At 44.2% G+C, this 18,754-nt stretch overlaps 1 protein-coding gene across 3 annotated transcripts in view; it reads left to right on the forward strand.

The window, feature by feature from the left end:
* Window positions 1-18,754, forward strand: part of MAST3 (microtubule associated serine/threonine kinase 3) — a 103,630-nt gene that overhangs the window by 52,395 nt on the left and 32,481 nt on the right. For all 3 annotated transcript variants that reach the window (XM_081935140.1, XM_081935139.1, XM_081935141.1), the window contains 10 exons: window positions 2,787-2,859; window positions 4,361-4,381; window positions 5,954-6,032; window positions 7,399-7,559; window positions 10,915-10,990; window positions 12,078-12,287; window positions 12,382-12,483; window positions 15,053-15,185; window positions 16,158-16,228; window positions 18,597-18,682. In XM_081935140.1, coding sequence (XP_081791266.1) covers window positions 2,787-2,859; window positions 4,361-4,381; window positions 5,954-6,032; window positions 7,399-7,559; window positions 10,915-10,990; window positions 12,078-12,287; window positions 12,382-12,483; window positions 15,053-15,185; window positions 16,158-16,228; window positions 18,597-18,682 — 1,012 coding nt within the window. The remainder of the gene's footprint in view (window positions 1-2,786; window positions 2,860-4,360; window positions 4,382-5,953; window positions 6,033-7,398; window positions 7,560-10,914; window positions 10,991-12,077; window positions 12,288-12,381; window positions 12,484-15,052; window positions 15,186-16,157; window positions 16,229-18,596; window positions 18,683-18,754) is intronic.

Below are 18,754 nucleotides of genomic sequence, written 5' to 3' on the forward strand. Positions count from 1 at the left end.
ACAAGTGGTAGACTGGACTCAGGTCTATGGTGAAGAATATCTTGGTACTGCATTCTGAGTTGTGGGAAGAGAGTCCTAGTGAAATAATCTCTTGTGTTATTTTCAAAAGATGGCCAACATCATGTAGCCTGGGGTCAGGTTATTTGAAGGACCATCTTTTCCCTTATTATATCTGCCCAACCACCAGAGCAGGGAGGAGGATATGTTATAGATCCCCTCTATTAAGAAAACCCATCTAGCACGACCAAGAAAAAGAGCTTTCTGCATGGAGGCTCTCTCCCTGTGTAACATCATCCTTGTGGAATTAAGATTGACACCACCATTTGCCAGGGAGCCTGGAGATCTCAGGATGAAATGGAGCCCATCTAGTGGTTGATTTCCTTGTTGTCACGTGGGGTGGGGTGGGGTGGAGATTTATTGAGTTTGGGTTCTTATTTCTGTAAGCCACTTGGAGTCATCATGAGTGGGTTAGGCTGACATACAAATTTTCTTTTCCAAGAGTTGCTTGATTCTTCTGCTTCACTCATGGTGGAAGTTTTATTGAGTGAGAAAATTTGTGTGAGTGTGTGTGTATCCAATAAAGTCAGAGAATAGAATAGAATATAATTCTTTATTGGCCAAGTGTGATTGGACACACAAGGAATTTGTCTTTGATGCATATGCTCTTAGTGTATATAAAAAGACAAGATACATTCATCAAGAATCGTAAGGAACAGCACTTAATGATAGTCATAGGGTATAAATAAGCAATCAGGAAACAATATCAATATAAATTGTAAGGATACAAGCAACAAGTTACATTCATGCAGTCATAAGTGGCAGGAGTTAGGTGATAGGAACGATGAGAAAACTAATAGTAATAGTAATACAACCTTAGTGAATAGTCTGACAGTGTTGAGGGAATTATTTGTTTAGCAGAGTGATGGCATTCGGGGGAAAAAACTGTTCTTGTGTCTAGTTGTCTTGGTGTGCAGTGCTCTATAGTGTCGTTTTGAGGGTAGGAGTTCTAAGCCACCTGGAGTCGCCATGAGTGGGTTGGGCTGACAGACACATTTTCTTTTCCATGAGATGCTTGATTCCTTTGCTTCATTCATGATGGAAGTTTTATTGAGTGAGAAAATTAGTGTGTGTGTGTGTGTGTATCTAATAAAATCAGAGACTAACCACTTTTTAAAATATTCATTTATTTATTTACTTACTAGCAGTTCTATGCAACTCAACTCCCAATGTTTCATAGTGGTATATATAGAAAAAGAACCCCAGAAGATTAACATAGCAAAATAATATTTAATATTATAATAGCACTGAGTAACATAGGTACTGTAGATTCCAGCATCCAATATCCCCCTTAGGTTCTTTCCTAGAGCCAAGCAGCCATGAAAAGGGATCCCAGGTCATTGTGAATTGTGCTTAGGGCAACAGTGAATCACTTCCTTTCTCAAGTTCAGTGGCTGATGCTTCTGACTGTGACTTTCCATTCCATTCCTGGGGGAATGCTTTTGGCTGAGATTTAAGTCTTGGAGGCAGAATGTGCTGTCTGCCACTGGTTCTAGGCCAGGGGGGGTCAAACTCAATTTCATTTAGAGATGCATCAGGGTTGTGTTTGACCTTTGGGGGGGGCTGGGGTGTGGGTGGCCATTTGACATCACTCGTATTGGGGATGCCTATGGTGGCCTGAGCACTTAGCCAGGGAAAACGGGCTCCCGAGCTCCATTATCGGCCACGATGGCCTCCTGCAGCTCTCTGCCAGAGAAAATGGAGCTCAGGGGTGGTGGTATATGTGGGCTCCCGTGAGCCCTATTTTCAGTCACAACAGCCTCCTGCAGTCATGGCCCCCCACCCACCCCCAAACTCCATTTTCACTGGCAGAGGGCTGCAGAAGGCTGTCGCACCCGAAAACAGTCTGGGTCAGCCGCGCAAGGTCGTCCTGAGCTCTGTTTTTGCTAGCAGAGGCACCACAGGCTGGTCCTTCGCTCTTTCCAGGGCGGCCCTGTGGGCCAGATCTAAGCACTCTGCCGGCGAGATCCAGCCCACGGGCCTTGAATTTGTCTTTGGTGCACTGAGTAACATAGGTAGATACCAGCATCTAATATTCCCCCTTACACTCTTTCCTAGAGGCATGTTTTTTTGTGAACACTCGTTAGGGAGTGTCTATAACAAAGTGTTCTTTATCAGGAAAGATAAAAGCTTTTCCACAGTAAGGGTGGCCACAGTGAGAAGATCCTGAGACAGGCTCTCTGTAAGTGGAAATTTCATGGGATGGGACGGTCACATGAAATTCTCTCCAAGATCTATCTGGTTGGCAGATTCACATTGGAGTAGGCAGACTCAGAGATAATCAGGTCTTGAGCCATGTAGGACTTTCAAGTAGTAATCAGCACTTGAATTGCTCAGAGAAGCTGACCAGCAGTCAGTGTAATTCCTAGAGTAGAATCCCAAAGGTGCTTTTTTCAAGAGGCAACTGGACTTTTCTGTTTTTCTTTGAAGACGTTTCTCTCTGATGAGAAGCAAAACGTCTTCAAAGAAAAACTAGAAAGTCCAGTTGCCTCTTGAAAAAAGCAGCTTTGGGACAACCATGACCTGAATGACTGAGAATCTCCGTAGACATTCCTTGAATAGAGGTATTTGATGGATAAATCTTCAAGCACCCATTCCTATCAAGTTTAAGTTTTTCAGTGGTATTCAAGATTTCTTGGTTTCTTCTAGAGTAGACCCTTTGAATCTTTAATAAAACTCCATTGTTTTATTTTGTCCTGACCCTCTCCTACCTTCTCCTCTCTCTGCAGCCAGTAGCAGTCCAGTTGATAGTCCTCGCAATTTCTCCACAGGTGCCTCCGCCAGCTTTCCCTTTGCTCGCAGGTAAGATACCACAACTAATTAAGTGGCCACATCTGCTGGAAAGAATCAAGGAAGTCTGCTGTAAGGAACCACAGAAGCTGCTTGGGACCAGGGAAGAAGATAGATGGAAGGAAATGGATCTAGGCTAAAAGAAAGAGTTCCACTTCAAATTTTGGCAAAGTGGGGAGAAAGCAGTAGAGATCCTACCAATAAAATACTAGGTCTTCACAAATTGGAAAAGCGAGTTATTTTACTTACTCACTCCTGGTTTTTATGTTGTTATTATATAAATGCCTTGGAAATCTCCATGTTTGCCTAGAAGTGGAAATTTATCTCTCCCTTCTTTTTCCATTGTGGAATTCAAAGCAGCTATTTCTGCAGGATAATCTCCTCTCCAGATTTAGATCCAGTTTTGTTAAGTGTCAGCAAGTTTATGATGAATTTTAAGAAAAAGTGTGTCTTGAAGATGGTTCCCAGGTAATAAAGATATGTTTATCAAACCAAAACATAATAGCAAAATGAGTAAAGAAGCTCAGGGAGAGAAAACTGGCAGCCCTTTCTGGTTTGCCAACCACAGGTTTTCTTCTTTGCCAAACATCATTGCCTTGTGAGTGTCGGGAGGAAATGACTTATCTCTCATGACAGAGTTTGCCTTGAATCACAGCTATCAGAATGAAAATATAATTTAGAACAGATTGGTGGCCCGTGTCAAACGGGCTGCCCGTGGACTAGATGCGTCAAGCGCAGGCCACACCCATCCCAGTTTCACGAAGGGAAAAAACATTGCAATATGTCACGTGATGACCATGTGACTCCGCAGGTTTGATACCCATGATGTAGAAGAAGAGAGCTGGGGGAGAGCTGGGGGTGGAGTTAAGTGCGTCATCAGCTTAGAGTCTTTGCGCTTCCCATAAGCGCTCCAAGTCCAACCCCTTATCGGGTGCCTTATCTGGTGTTGACCCTTATCTGGTACCAATTTAGTGTTGAACTTTGGTTGACCAGAGTCTTGGGTACAGGCTTGAATAAATCTATGCCACAACTTTACAAATGGTCCTGATTCTTTGCCCCTGAAATATCCCTAATCATGTGCAGAATAGATTTCTCTGTTATAGAAATTATCATAACTGACTTCTACACACTCGGTAACACCATTCTGCTCTTTCTCAGCCTACTTTCTAACTTCTGGTGGAATTTTTATTCCTTCCCAAGTTCATTTCTGAACTGGGAATTGAAAAAAAAAATCAGACAGTTGGATGAATTAAATTATTATGCAATGACAGCAAGCTGTTAGGTCTTTCATTCTTTTGCTTGCCAATCAATTTTTACATTAAAAAAAATCAAATTAAGTAAATTGTACCGTATAACTATTTCTAATTTTAGTTGGGGGGTGGTTAAGAAAAATCCCTGCAGGCCTGGGGAAGGCATTTTTCTGTGATTCCTAATTGTATATCCTCCCCCACCCTTTTCTTTCCCTGTTTCCTTTTGCCTTTCTGCTTCTCCCTCAATGATGCTTCGGAAAAAGCCATGTTCCTCGAACCGACAGGTAACTTTAGCAATGGGAAGAAATCATGTAGGATTCTTAAATCTATTGAGTTGTTCTGTTTTGTTAGGGACTTTGCTATAAATACCTTGTTGTAGAGAGGTCTTGTAAACAGAGCTGGTAATGAAAAATAAAAGATGACCACTACTTATTTTTTGTGGGCAAAAACGTCACACTGAATCATGACCCATAAGAAAACTATCACCCAGAACAGACTAATTGCCTTAATTTGGAGGGGAGGGGGGGGAGAAAAGATGATGTGTATATTTAAATACAATCCATTGCTCCAAGTTAAAAGAAGAATTTTTCAGGCTTGGAGAACTTTGACTGCTGAGTGGGAAGTAAATAAAAAGAAAATGAAATGTCATTGATTTCCCCTAATTGCTGAGCAAAATAAAGCTTTAATTTTAATTCTCTTGACTGCAATATGTTGCTACCGTTGGGAGTTCTGTTGAGAATAGACATTTTGCGGTTATCAAAAAAAGAATTCATCCTTCAGAAGTGGACGTTACTGATTGAAACCCTGAGAAGCAGTCCAATGTTTAGGATTGATTTGAAGGAGAGAATCCTCATAATTCTCTAGCCCTGGGCATCCATCTTTAATTCCCTCAGGAAGTCTGCCTGATGGGTACGGCCAAACAGCCTGAAATATGCTGGAAGACCTATTGTCTTGTTTTTATAAATCTTTTAAAGAAGCTACCAAGAAGGCAAAACAGGGAACTGGAAGGCAAGGATGTGTGGGTTACTCGAAGATGGTTCCTCTTATTCCAGCATTGTTACTTTGACAGCTTGGGGAGGAGAGCTTGTGGTTAGAAATACCACACTCACGTAAAAGTGAGTGTGGTATTTCACACATTTGGATGATAAGTCATCCAAAAACATCTCTGCTTGGTCTGGAATACATGGTGTATTTTGATTGGGTTTGAAAAAGAGACGGTATGGGGATATAGAGGGGCTTCGAAGTGTATAGGGAAAAAGTCCTTTCCTTCCCCCACATCAGTGATCTCCAACCTTTTTGGCACCAGGGCCCAGTTTTGTGGAAAACAATTTTTCAACGGATGGGGTTGGGAGGAGGAGAGTGCCACCTAGATCCCTTAAATGTGCAATATACGGTAGGGTTCGCACCCCTGTGAGAATCTAATGCCTGATGATCTGAGGGGGAGCTGAGGCGGTGATGCTAGCACTGGGGATTGGCTACAAATACAGCTTGCTCGCCCACCCCTCACCTCCAGCTGTGTGGCCCAGTTCCTAACAAGACACAGAGCAATACTGGTCTATAGCCCAGGTGTTGGGGACCTCTAGATCAGGGGTCTCCAACCTTGGCAACTCTAAGCCTGGCGGACTTCAACTCCCAGAATTCCCCAGCCAGCAAGCTGGCTGGGGAATTCTGGGAGTTGAGGTCTGCCAGGCTTAAAGTTGCCAAGGTTGGAGACCCCTGATCTAGATGATATTTGTGCAGTCATGTTAGCCTTTCCCAATTGTTTTCATCAGCTTGACGGTGCACTTATTGGATTTAAATATCAATCCTCTGTTCTCCAAGACTTGATGTTGTCATATCTACCTCTCTTTCTGCAGGGCTGATGGCCGAAGGTGGTCACTCGCCTCATTGCCCTCATCCGGCTATGGGACCAACACTCCCAGCTCCACTGTTTCAGTAAGTAAATCTGGCATCTTATTATATAGGCAGATTCCATGCTAAAGTGAGTCAGATTCATATTTTCTGGTGTAGCAAATCTAAGATTGTCAATGTAGCTCATGTACTGTAGAAAGTAGGAGACTGAGAAAGGGTGAGCTACATGTAGTCTATTAAGACAGACCATTCTTTGGTGATGGGGTGAATGGCACCTAGCAATAACCTGTTTTCCATCAAGTGAGGCCCTAATACCACTCTATAAAGCCCTAGTAAGACCATGCCTAGAGTACTATATCCAGTTTTGGTCATCACACTATAAAAAAGATGTTGAGATTCTAGAAAGAGTGCAGAGAAGAGCAACCAGGATGATTAGGGGACTGGAGGCTAAAACATATGAAGAATGGTTACAGGAACTGGGCATGGCTAGCGTAGTGAAGAGAAGGACCAGGGAAGACATGATAGCAGTGTTCCAATATTTGAGGGGCTACCACAGAGGCGGTCAAGCTATTTTCCAAAGCACCTGAAGACCAGACAAGGAATAATGGATGGAAATTGGCCAAAGAGAGATTCAACCTGGAAATAAAGATAAATTTTCTGACAGTGAGAGCAATCAACCAATGGAACAGACGTTGCCTTCGAAAGTTGTGGTAGCTTCATCACTGGAAGCTTTCAAAAAGAGACTGGAATGTCATCTGTCAAAAATGGTGTAGGGTGTCTTGCTTGAATGGGGTGTTGAACTAGATGACCGAGAAGGTGCCTTCCAACTCTGTTAAACTGTAATCTTGTTTTCCTGGAAATATTCATTTCATACCTACTTTCCTAAGGTGGGAATTAACCTAGCTTGCTAGAATTTTTTTAAGTTGGTGCTGTTGAACTGTTCTTACTTCTGCTTTCACTAGCTGTCTCAAGTATTTGCTAGAAATGTGTCAACTTATCAGCATCAGAAATAAGGCTAAACGTGTAATTCCAAAGAAAATTTGGTTCTGCGGCTCGGTCCCTGTAATAGGAACACAAACTTGTAATTTAAACTCTCAGTGGCTTTAAAAAAAAACACTGCCAGGCTAAGAGAATATTGACAGAGGCCTAGAAGTTGCTTGCAGAGTGCTGGTGGTCGAGATAAAGAGGCCCCGTAGAAACCAAGACTTAGATGTATGTAAACTTTACAGTTGCCAGAGTTAACATAGGAAGAGCTTATCTTCCTATGAAAGGAAGTGGCTTTTTTCACTTTATTTCTTAAATACCACATTTCCCCCTCCCTCGGTTTTTCCAGCTGCCTGTTTATTCTGAGGATATTAAATTATTCCATGATGGTGTTGTCAGAACAAGGGTTACTCACCTTCCTTCTCATGCTGGTCTCTCTTTTTTTTTTTCTCTTACTCTTGTCCAGTCATCGTCTTCCTCCTCTCAGGAGCGTCTCCACCAGCTGCCCTATCAACCTACGCCTGATGAACTGCACTTCCTTTCAAAGCACTTCCGTAGCACCGAAAGCGTCCCAGGAGAAGACGGGCGCCATTCGCCCTGTTTCCGTCCTCGGTCCCGCAGCTTGAGGTATTCTTGGCTTTGGACGGGGGTCTCTTCTTTAGATGGTTCGGAATGACACTTCTAATGAAAGTAGGAGAAGGCTCTACAAGTGGTCCTCACTTAATGTCTGGTCGCTTAGCAACTTTCTCTTAGGAAGAGAAAGAGAGGATGTCGTGCAGACGTACTTTTTCAGCTGAGAGGAATTGAAGATATATGTAGAACATCATCCTTGCAGAAATAATAACCCCCACCCCCGGACATTCTTTCAAAAAGCATGAAGACATGGTTTTGCCAGCAGGCCAGTGACCCCAGGGTATTATGGAGCCCACCGAGTGCTTGGTCCAATTGTTGTTGTCAGGGGTATCATTATTCTTTGTCAACCATGAAAGACAGGGAAGGGCTTTTGACTATACAGGTAGTCCTCACTTAGTCCTTCGGGAGAGGGTGCGGCTAAGAAATAAATATTTATTATTATTATTAGTGACTTCTTGTTCAGCAATCATTCGAAGCCGGTCCTTGAAGTTGTGGCTGTCGTAGTGTCCCCACAGTCATAGGATCATGATTGGAGCATTTAGCACACAGTACCAATAGTCACAGCTTCCCACAGTCACATCACCACCACTTGTGATCTTCACTGCAGCTTCCAATAAGTCAAGTCAATGAGGAAACCAGGCACCACCTGATGTTGTGCTTAATGACCGCACATGATTCCTTAACAACCACAACGTGAACTGTCATTGTACACTGAAGATCTCATTTAATTTCGTTGTACAAGGTGCAATGACAATAAACTAACTGTTCAACGTTGCAATGGAAAAATACAAAAGGTACTTATGACTTGATCCCAGAGTTCCAGTCGCAGTACATGCACACACCCTCCCAGGGTCACATGTCTGTATTTGCCAATCAGCTCACCTTTACTGCTTGGCTGCAGCATTCCATAGTCACGTGACATGATTTGTGACCATTTTTACAGCAAAAAATGCCGATCTTCACGATCGCGGCGTTTGCTTAACAGCTGCCATTTTTGCTTTTCAGCCACTCTGTTTATTTTTACAACTGCAGCAAAAAAAAGGTAATCAAATTGGGCCGTGGATGCCTCAACTTATGACCATCATAATTTACAACAGAAATTCTGGGCTCCGTTGCAGATGTAAGTCGAGGACTACCTGTGTTAAGTGGATTGCACAGGAAGGAATTCATACAGGGAAACATAGTCATTCTTGGCAAACGTCTTAAAGGTTCACTCATTTTACCCCTTATAAGGCATCCATTTCACACCCGAACTTTCTAACCCTGATTTTTTTTTTAAAAAGCGAATGTACCTTGAACTGCACTTTTTTTCTCTCCTGCTCCAGTGTAGCAGAAGGAGACCAATCTCTTTTTTTATCACTTGCTTCCTAAGAATATTTGAGGCACTGTCTATTACATTTCTTCACCTAGATTGAGCAATAAATCACAGATTGGGCAATTCATGACATAACTGGCCTCCTCCGTTTGACTTGGCTGAAAACTGTCAGACGGGGCTGCGCTAGATTAGAATCTCTTAAATAAGAATAGAGTATTTAAGGGGGCCTTGCCTAGAGTTGGTGGCCCCTGCTAGCTCAAAGTTGGAGAAGACTCACTATCCGATTTTTAAATTGGAGGTTGTCTTCCTCTCCATAGCCCTTAGAGTTATATACCGCTTCCCAGCGCTTTACATCCCTTTCTGAGCGGTTTACAGAGTCAGCCTATTGCCCCCAACAGTTTGGGTCCTCATTTTACTCACCTCAGAAGGATGGAAGGCTGAGTCAACCTTGAGCCTGGTGGGATTCGAACTGCCAAATTGCAGGCAGCCGGCAGTCAGCAGAAATAGCCAACCCCAACCCCAGCCTGCAGTACTGCACTCTTAACCACCGCACCACCACGGCTCATCAAAATAACAGATAAGTGGAAACTGTTGTCCAAAGAGAGGAGGGGCAAGCATCTGTGCCTGGATTTCAATAGAGATAACAGCTTGCATTTGATACCCAGTAGCTGCTGGAATTCTTATGTAATGTCATAGCATCTGGTAGCCTGGAAGGTGAGTGGTACTTTTATATGATGGACATCTGGGCCTTGACCACCACTGGTTCTCTCCTTCCTTGCCTTGCTTTACCAGGGATATTCGCCATGCAAAACAAATAATTTTAGTAGCTCCCTTGTGCTTACAATCCGCAACTGACTTCTTTAATTAACAGCAACTCTGCTGTTTGAACAACCGTAAATCACATCTATTTGAAAGAATCATCCTTGGATTCCTTTTCAGTCATGGCTTGGCCAGACTCCAATGCTGAGCCATTGGGGTGCATTTTAGAGAAGGAAGAAGCAAAATCAGGCAACACTGTTTTCTCTTCCTCCTGATTTCAGTGGTTTAAGCTTCTTGTTGTTCTTAGTCACAAAGTCGTGTCCGACTCATCGCGACCCCATGGACAACATTCCTCCAGGCCTTCCTGTCCTCTACCATCCCCCGGAGACTCTAGAAAGAGTGCAGAGAAGAGCAACAAAGATGATTAGGGGACTGGAGACTAAAACATATGAAGAACGGTTGCAGGAACTGGGTATGTTTAGCTTAAGAGAAAGAAGGACTAGAGGAGACATGATAGCATTGTTCCAATATCTCAGGGGTTGCCACAAAGAAGAGGGAGTCAAGCTATTCTCCAAAGCACCTGAGGGCAGGACAAGAAGCAATGAGTGGAAACTAATCAAGGAGAGAAGCAACTTAGAACTGAGGAGAGATTTCCTGACAGTTAGAACAATTAATCAGTGGAACAGCTTGCCTCCAGAAGTTGTGAATGCCCCAACACTGGAAGTCTTTAAGAAGATGTTGGATAGCCATCTGTCTGAAACGGTATAGGGTTTCCTGCCTAGGCAGGGGGTTGGACTAGAAGACCTCCAAGGTCCCTTCCAACTCTACTATTGTATTGTATTGTATTGTAATTTAAGCTCACACCGATTGCCACCTCATTCTCTGTCATCCCCTTCTTCTTTTGTCCTCAATCTTCCCCAGCATCAGGCTCTTCTCCAATGAATCCTTCCTTCTCATTAGGTGGCCAAAGTATTTGAGTTTCATCTTCAGGATCTGGCCTTCTAAAGAGCAGTCAGGGTTAATCTCCTCTAGGACTAGTGTAAGTCCTAGATTGTAGTTTAAGCTAGTCACTACATAAAGGTTCTCTGACTTATAGTTAGATTATTGTCAGTTTGCAGCCCTGACACATTCAAAAGATGAGAACCATGGCTAAAGAAAGAAATTTTGGGGAAACACGAAATCTTGAGCATTACTAAAACTCTCTTCTACTTCCTGATTCCTGCCTTGCTTGAGTTCTTAGGACATGTCCTCAGCAGTTGCCTCTTCTTTTCACAGCCCTGGGCGGACAAGTGGGATCGTTGACAATGAGGTGGTAATGATGAATCATGTATACAAGGAGAGATTCCCGAAGGTAAGACTCTGTGAAGAAGCGAGCAGGGGAATTTTCTTTTATCTCTTAGAATTGATGAACCATAAACCCACAGGTTTATCTTAGAATAATCTGTAAGCCTTGCTAAAATCTAGATCCAGCACTGTGGCACCACATCCCAGGGCACTGAAAGGAAATGAATTATTAATAATTTATAATTAAATAAATTATTTAATTCTATTTTAAAAAGCATTGGGTACAAGCAACAAAGATGATTAGGGGACTGGAGACTAAAAAATATGAAGAACGGTTGCAGGAACTGGGTATGTTTAGCTTAAGAGAAAGAAGGACTAGGGGAGACATGATAGCAGTGTTCCAATATCTCAGGGGTTGCCACAAAGAAGAGGGAGTCAAACTATTCTCCAAGGCACCTGAGGGTGGAACAAGAAGCAATGGGTGGAAACTAATCAAGGAGAGAAGCAACTTAGAACTGAGGAGAAACTTCCTGACAGTTAGAACAATTAATCAGTCGAACAGCTTGCCTCCAGAAGTTGTGAATGCCCCAACACTGGAAGTCTTTAAGAAGATGTTGGATAGCCATTTGTCTGAAACGGTATAGGGTTTCCTGCCTAGGCAGGGGGTTGGACTAGAAGACCTCCAAGGTCCCTTCCAACTCTACTATTGTATTGTATTATTATTGTATTACGAGTCATAGAGTACTGTGCTTCTATGGTTTTCATCTCTTTTTCCAGTTGTTGGAATTTTGTAGAAATTTAAGAAGCATGACTTTGTTGAAGTAAAGCATGTTTTAATGAGAGAAAGGCATATGAAAGCCATCCAAAGGAAAGACATTTCACTGTTTTGGTGCCTCTGGCAACATATTTCAGAAGGAAATATGTGGCACTTCATTCCCTTCTCTTGCACTTCATGTTTATTTTTGCAAGTAGCTTGCATGAATGTTGGAAGGATGCAAGAGAAACAAAAGATGGAGCGGAGATTTGCTCATGAGCCTTTTCGTTCTTCTGAGACGGGGGTCATCTTAACACTGAAAAGTGTACGTGGATCCCAGCTGAAGCTTCTGGATTGCATGGTCACTCTGCTTTTCTCTCTCTTTCCCCTCCCTTCAAAGGCCACTGCCCAGATGGAAGAGCGCCTGGCAGAGACAATTGCTGCTTTCTCGCCCAGTAGCATCCTGCCTTTGGCTGATGGCTTACTGGGATTCATCCACCACCAGATTATTGAACTGGCCCGTGACTGTCTCAACAAGTCCCAAGGGGCCCTCATTACCTCCCGCTATTTCATTGAACTGCAGGAGAAGCTGGAGAAAATGCTAAGAGATGTGAGTACCTCGGTTGTTTCTCTGCCGACCCAGACTTCTCCGGTGAGTTTTTCCTCCATAATGCTGATGGGCTCTTCATCATCCTCTCTGCCAGGCTCAGGAGCGCTCCGAGAGTGAGGAACTGCACTTCATTGAACAGTTGGTCCGTAAATTACTGCTCATCATTTCCCGGCCAGCTCGGCTGCTGGAGTGCTTGGTAAGGATGAAGCCGACTTGTCTGCTATACTCAGCCTAAACTGGATGGGAAAGGACAAAGGGTTACAGGATCACCATCTTCCTCTAGAGCAGTGTTTCTCAAACTTGGCGACTTTAAGTCCTGTGGACTTCAACTCCCAGAATTCCCCAGCCGGCTGGGGGATTCTGGGAGTTGAAGTCCACAGGACTTAAAGTCGCCAAGTTTGAGAAACACTGCTCTAGAGCAATGATGGCTAACCTTTTCCGGTCAAAGTGCCCAAAGTGTACGTGCGCGTCTGTGCAAGCGTGCCTGAACCCCCAAAATGCAATGAGTGCACCCGCATGCATGTGCCCCGCCCCCACACATGTACGTGCCCCCCACACATGTCACACCCACCACCACGCAAACACACATGACACTTCGGACACACCCCATCCCCTGCGCATGCACAGCAGAGACCCAAAGACCAGCTGGCCGGTGGGAGGCACACGCCCATGTGTGGTGGAGCTGATTTGGGCGACGGCTCACATGCCATCAGAGAGAGCGCTGCGTGCCACCTCCGGCACATGTGCCATATGTTTGCCACCACGGTTCTAGAGCATGGGTGTCGAACTCATGGCGTCACGTTGCCGTCATGGGATGTATTGCAACGTTTTTCCCCTTTGCAGAGTTGGGGTGGGTCTGTGCATGACGCATCTGCCTTGCCGCCACCAGTTTGATACCCCTGCTTTAGAGGAAGAACAAGCCTTGAGAGGTCATTTTTCTGCTGAAGCTCTCATGTAGACCCCAAAGCTCTGTGTGGAAGAGTAGAGGTGGCTGCCAGAGTGGCTTGAGCTGTAAACTAAATGGTAATGCCGAGAGTGAATGTGGACTGAAGCTTCCTCTTGATCCCTGTGGGTCAGATTGAAGCTCCATTATGTAATCAATAATTTAACAATGGCCAGCCAGATCCCCCTAGAACCGTGTCCAAACTCGGTAACTTTAAGACTTATGGATTTTAACTCCCAGAATTCCTCAGCCACCCATGCTTGCTGGGGAATTCTGGGAGTTGAAGTCCATAAGTCTTAAAAGTTGCCATCTTTGCAGAAGCCCTACCCTGGAGTAGGGTAAAAAGGTAACAACCTTGCTTTTCTTCTCTTACTGCAATCATGATTTGTTACTATAAAGCTGGAAGATCCATCTAGACTTCATGGCGATTTGATAGATCTCTTCTGCAATTTGAGAATGCAGCCCCATTCTGCATGTCCCTAAAACAGTTCCTGGAGCCTTCTGAAACGGAGCTAAAATTAAACGTGCATGGTTCCAGCCATTTTTCTAAAATTTATATTTTGAGCATCCCTTAGTTAGCCTATAGGGACACAGTGGCTAAGACGCTGAGCTTGTTGATCCGAAAGGTGGGCAGTTCGGCGGTTCGAATCCCTGATTCCACATAATGGAGTGGGCTCCCGTTACTTGTCCCAGCTTCTGCCAACCTAGCAGTTCAAAAGCATGTAAAAATGCAAGTAGAAAAATAGGGACCACTTTGGTGGGATGGAAACAGTGTTCCATGCACTTTTGGCATTTAGTCATGCCGGCCACATGACTGCAAAGACATCTTCGGACAGCACTGGGTCTTCAGCTTTGAAACGGAGGTGAGCACCTCCCGCTAGAGTCGGGAACAATTAGCACATATGTGCAAGAGGAACCTTTACCTTTACTTTACTTAGCCTTACTGAATTTAAAACACTCTGGCTAACTATCCTTAAAAAACAGTGCTAAATGTACAGTAGAGGCGTTATCTTAGTTTGCTCTAGCCTCCACTTGTGTTTTAACTTCTTTTCTTTTAGTAAAAAGGATGAAACACGTACGCTGAACTGGAGAGGCTATCACTGGCTATTAACAATAATAGCTAACTAAGCCCTCATGTCTAATTTTGGATGCTTGTTGCTGTTGGCAATGTTTGCAAGACAATGTGCGCAAGATGGATTCCTTGGTGAGAATTCATTGGGGCCAGTACATAATTGCAAACAGCCTGAAATATGGGAATGGAAGCTTTCTTGGAACTGAAAATACCTCCGTTTCTCGAGATGGCACCAGGAGACGATAGCTTGAGTTTTCCAGATGGCTCCGAGTTGAGATGAGTGATGGTTCCAGGCAGGAACCATACAGCAGAGACAGGGGGACTGTAATCTTAGGTATTTATAGATAAGCTTTTGTCTTCTGATTTTCGGAGCCAAGGAAGCTGCTGCTTCCTGTGCCGTGGCGCTGTTCCTGCTGTGGCTCTGAATTGAGTGCAAGAGGGGAAAAAATTATTTGGTCTTCTCAGAGTGCATGACATCATTACAGATTAGATTTCACAGTTTATTTGCTTTCATGGAAGGGATCCATCTTGGATTGTTAACGGTCCCTACATGTGAGAGGTCCAGGCAGAGAAGGAGAGCTCTTGTGATTTGTTTTAGGCCTGCTCATTTCCATAGCCTTTGGTTGGTTGTGGGGGAAGACTTTTGATTAATTCCATTTGTTTTTAATACTTTGAAGTTGCTAAGCCTTACTTTGAAAAAGCTCATGGTTTTCTATTTTCTCCGCTGCTGCTTCCCTCTCCGGCTTCCAGGAGTTTGACCCGGAAGAATTTTATCACCTCTTGGAGGCTGCCGAAGGTCATGCGAAAGTTGGACAAGGCATCAAAACAGACATTCCACGTTACATTATCAGTCAACTGGGACTCACCAAAGACCCTCTGGAGGGTGAGAAAAAAAGAAGTTTTCTAGTTTGAACAGGGCTATACAGAGTTTAGGGACACGGTGGCTCAGTGGCTAAGACACTGAGCTTGTCGATTAGAAAGGTTGGCAGTTCAAATCCCTAGCGCCGCATAACGGAGCGAGCTCCCGTTACTTGTCCCAGCTTCTGCCAACCTAGCAGTTCAAAAGCACGTAAAAAATGCAACTAGAAAAATACTTTGGTAGGAAGATAATAGCATTCCATGCGCCTTTGACGTTTAGTCATGCTGGCCACTTGACCACGGAGACATTTTTAGACAGCGTTGGCTCTTCGGCTTTGAAACAGAGATGAGAATTGCTCCCTAGAGTCGGGAATGACTAGCACATATGTGAGAGTGGAGCCTTTACCTATACAGAGTTTATATGTAAATCACTTGGAATTAGATTTTGGAGCACAGCCGTATATAAAAATTGGATGAAATAAATAATCCAGTGATATCAGCTTTGTATACATCACTTGGGCTTTGCTGCAGGCAACATCTCTTGATGTTAACATCTCTTAACTTGATCTAAGTACTAGACCAACATTCAAGCAGTAAACAATACCCCATTCACGGAACTATCAATTCAGACAAAATGATCGATCAATGTAAACAACAGCCTAATCAAAGAACCCCTAAGGCCATTCCCACCAACACTGACAGGGCAAGCCACTTGTATAGAAACCGAGACCAAACCCCACTCCCTTCTAGCACTGATGATGTTACCTAGTTGGGTAATGAAATGTCTGCAAGAAAATAGTCAGGTTCGGAGAGCGTGCCAAGGACCTCACAGTTGATTTAAATCACAGATAATGGAAAGAATTCTGCCAAAAGAAAGAAAAAGCAAGATTGTTGTGGCCATCAAAAAGAAGACCACAGAAGCAGGGAAGGCAGATGGGAAACAGAGCAAGTGTCCTATTTGTCATTGCTTTCAGTTGTGCTTCTCTTTCTTCCCCAGAAATTGTGCAGTTTGATCAAGTTGACTGCCCTCCCCCAGCAGGCCCAGAGCAGCAAGATGAACTTCCTGAGGTAAAATTATATCCTTCCCTTTCTGGTCTGTTGCAAGGCATTTCTCTAAAGCTCTAAAATGCTTCTCAATTCAGGCAGCTTTAAGATGGGTAGACATCAGAATTCTCCAGCCACCTCACTGGGGAATCCTGGGAGTTAAAAAGTTCCCAAGGGTTGAGGAAAAACATTACTCTAGACTAGGGGTGTCAAACTCGATTTCATTGAGGGCCGCATCGGGGTTGTGTTTGACCTTGGAGGGGCGGGATGGGCATGGCCAGCTCAATGTCACTCATGTTGGGTGGCGGCCCAAGTTCTCTGCCAGCAAAAACGGGCTCCCACAACTCCCTGCGAGCAAAAATGGAGCTCGGGAGGGCTACGAGCTCCATTTTTGCTGGCAGAGGCAATGTGGGCAAGTCCTTTGCTCTATCCAGGTTGGCCCTGTGCAGGGGTGAAATGCGGGCCAGCTGCTGGCAGAGCGTACAACCATAGAGCGTACGCCCAGAGCGGCCACTGCCTGAAGACTCAGTTTGAAAGCCACAGAAAAAGCCATGCGGTGCCGGCAGCAGCAGAAGTCTCCTGGCTCTGCGGAGAGAGCTGGGCGCATCGTGAGGCTGGGAGACGCACGAGCGACAGCGGAACAGCCGCTCGCGCAACCCCCCCCCTCCAGCCTTGTAGAGTGCCATTCACTGTCATTTCGAAGGCGCCAAGCCGAGGGGAGGCGGGAGGCGGCAAACAGGCGCTCATGCGGCTTGGCGACACCCCTAGGTCAGTGAATGGCACTGTGGCCAGCTGGAAAGGGTTTTTTTCAGGTGGCTGCTTTTGAACGTGGTCACTTAATGGCTGCTGTGTTGCACTGCTGCAACAGCACAACACAGCCATTCACCCATGAGGCTGTGCCTGGCTCTTCGGGAGCCCGCTTGCAAGAGAGCAGTCGCCCGGCAACCCCAAAACAATAAACCCTCCCCTCAAAATAAGGCCCAAGCCATATTTTGTGTGTAAAAAGAAAATAAGACCCTATCTTATTTTCGGGGAAACACGGTAGTTGGGTAATGAAACATTGGTAAGAAAACCACCAAGCTCAGAGAGCACCAGAGTTTCTAAAGTTCTGAGTTACACAAATTCTCTTCCAGAGTGGCTTCTACTCCATTACGTGGATGGAGGAAAAGAGCACAGGAGTTTGAACTTTGATTTCAGTATAATTAGGATTGATATTTGGTGTGTATTAGTCATTGGAATTCTTTCATGGCACTTCTTCAGCCTTCCTACAATAAATCTACTTATCATTTGGGTATCCTTGAAGGCCTGCTTATCAGTACAGGTATTCCTCGACTTACGACCACAGTTGAGCCCAAAAATTCTATTGTTAAGTTAGACATTTGTTAAGTGAGTTTTGCCCCATTTTACGGCCTTTGCTGCCACAGTCATTAAGTGAATTGCTGCAGCTAATAAGTTAATAACACAGCTGTTAAGTGAATTTGGCTTCCCCGTCGATTTTGCTTGTCAAACGGTTGCAAAAGGTGATCACATGATCTTGGGACACAGCAATGGTCATAAGTTTGAACCAGCTGCCAAGCATCTGAATTTTGATCATACGATGTTACAAAAGTCGTAAGTATGAAAAATGCCCATGTCACTTTTTTCAGTGCCGTTGTAACTTTGAACAGTTACTAAATGAGCTGTTGTAAATCGAGGATTACCTGTATCCAGTTCAGCTTGCCATCTTCATTTAAAATAGTAATCATTCATTGAAATATTAATAGGAAGGTCTTATTTAAGATCATCATACTGCCTCTGTCAGGCACAAAAATTGCAGAATACAAAATTTATTTAGACCTTTAACCAAGAATCCGATCAACTAAGATTCAGGACTGAATTGGCGCCAGATAAGGGTCAACGGAATTCAGAAGAGTTGGATTTGGAGCTCTTGTGGGAATGCAAGAAAAACTAATGACGCATTTAACTCTGCCCCCCTCCCAATCTCTCTGCTCTTCTCCTACATCCTCCTATGGCTGGTGGGAGCTATTGTTTGGTCCCTAGACTCGTTTTTATCTTCCCAAAGCGTTAGGATTTTGAGCTCTTTGATATTTTTTTAGGCTCCTAGTTAACTCTTGTTCTTCCATCATAATGGGATAAATGAGGGTGTTTTTTTTCCCTTTCATTATTGTATGCTACTTATTTCAGAAAGGCAAGCCACAAAACTTGTTAATAAGTCAATAGAGATTGGACTGCCATTTGTCAGAAATAGTGTAGGGTCTCCTGCTTGGGTGGGTGGGTGGGGTTGGACTAGATGTCCTACAAGGTCCCTTCCAACTCTGTTAATCTGTCTGTCTATTCTTTCTAAAGACTGCAAATAATAGGTATTGCCCTCCACTTTCCCTGTCTCTTGCAGAACCAGACTTCTACTCCCATTCCACGGAGGAAGCCCCGTGAAAGCGATTTTGAAACTATCAAGTTGATCAGCAACGGGGCTTACGGGTGAGTAGGCTCAGCAAGTAGCGGCATTCCCCTTTTTGCTATAAGACCAAAACTCTTAGAAAAACATTGTGC

The sequence above is a fragment of the Natrix helvetica genome (assembly GCF_964273705.1).
Source record: "Natrix helvetica genome assembly, chromosome: 1".
NCBI lineage: Eukaryota > Metazoa > Chordata > Lepidosauria > Squamata > Natricidae > Natrix > Natrix helvetica.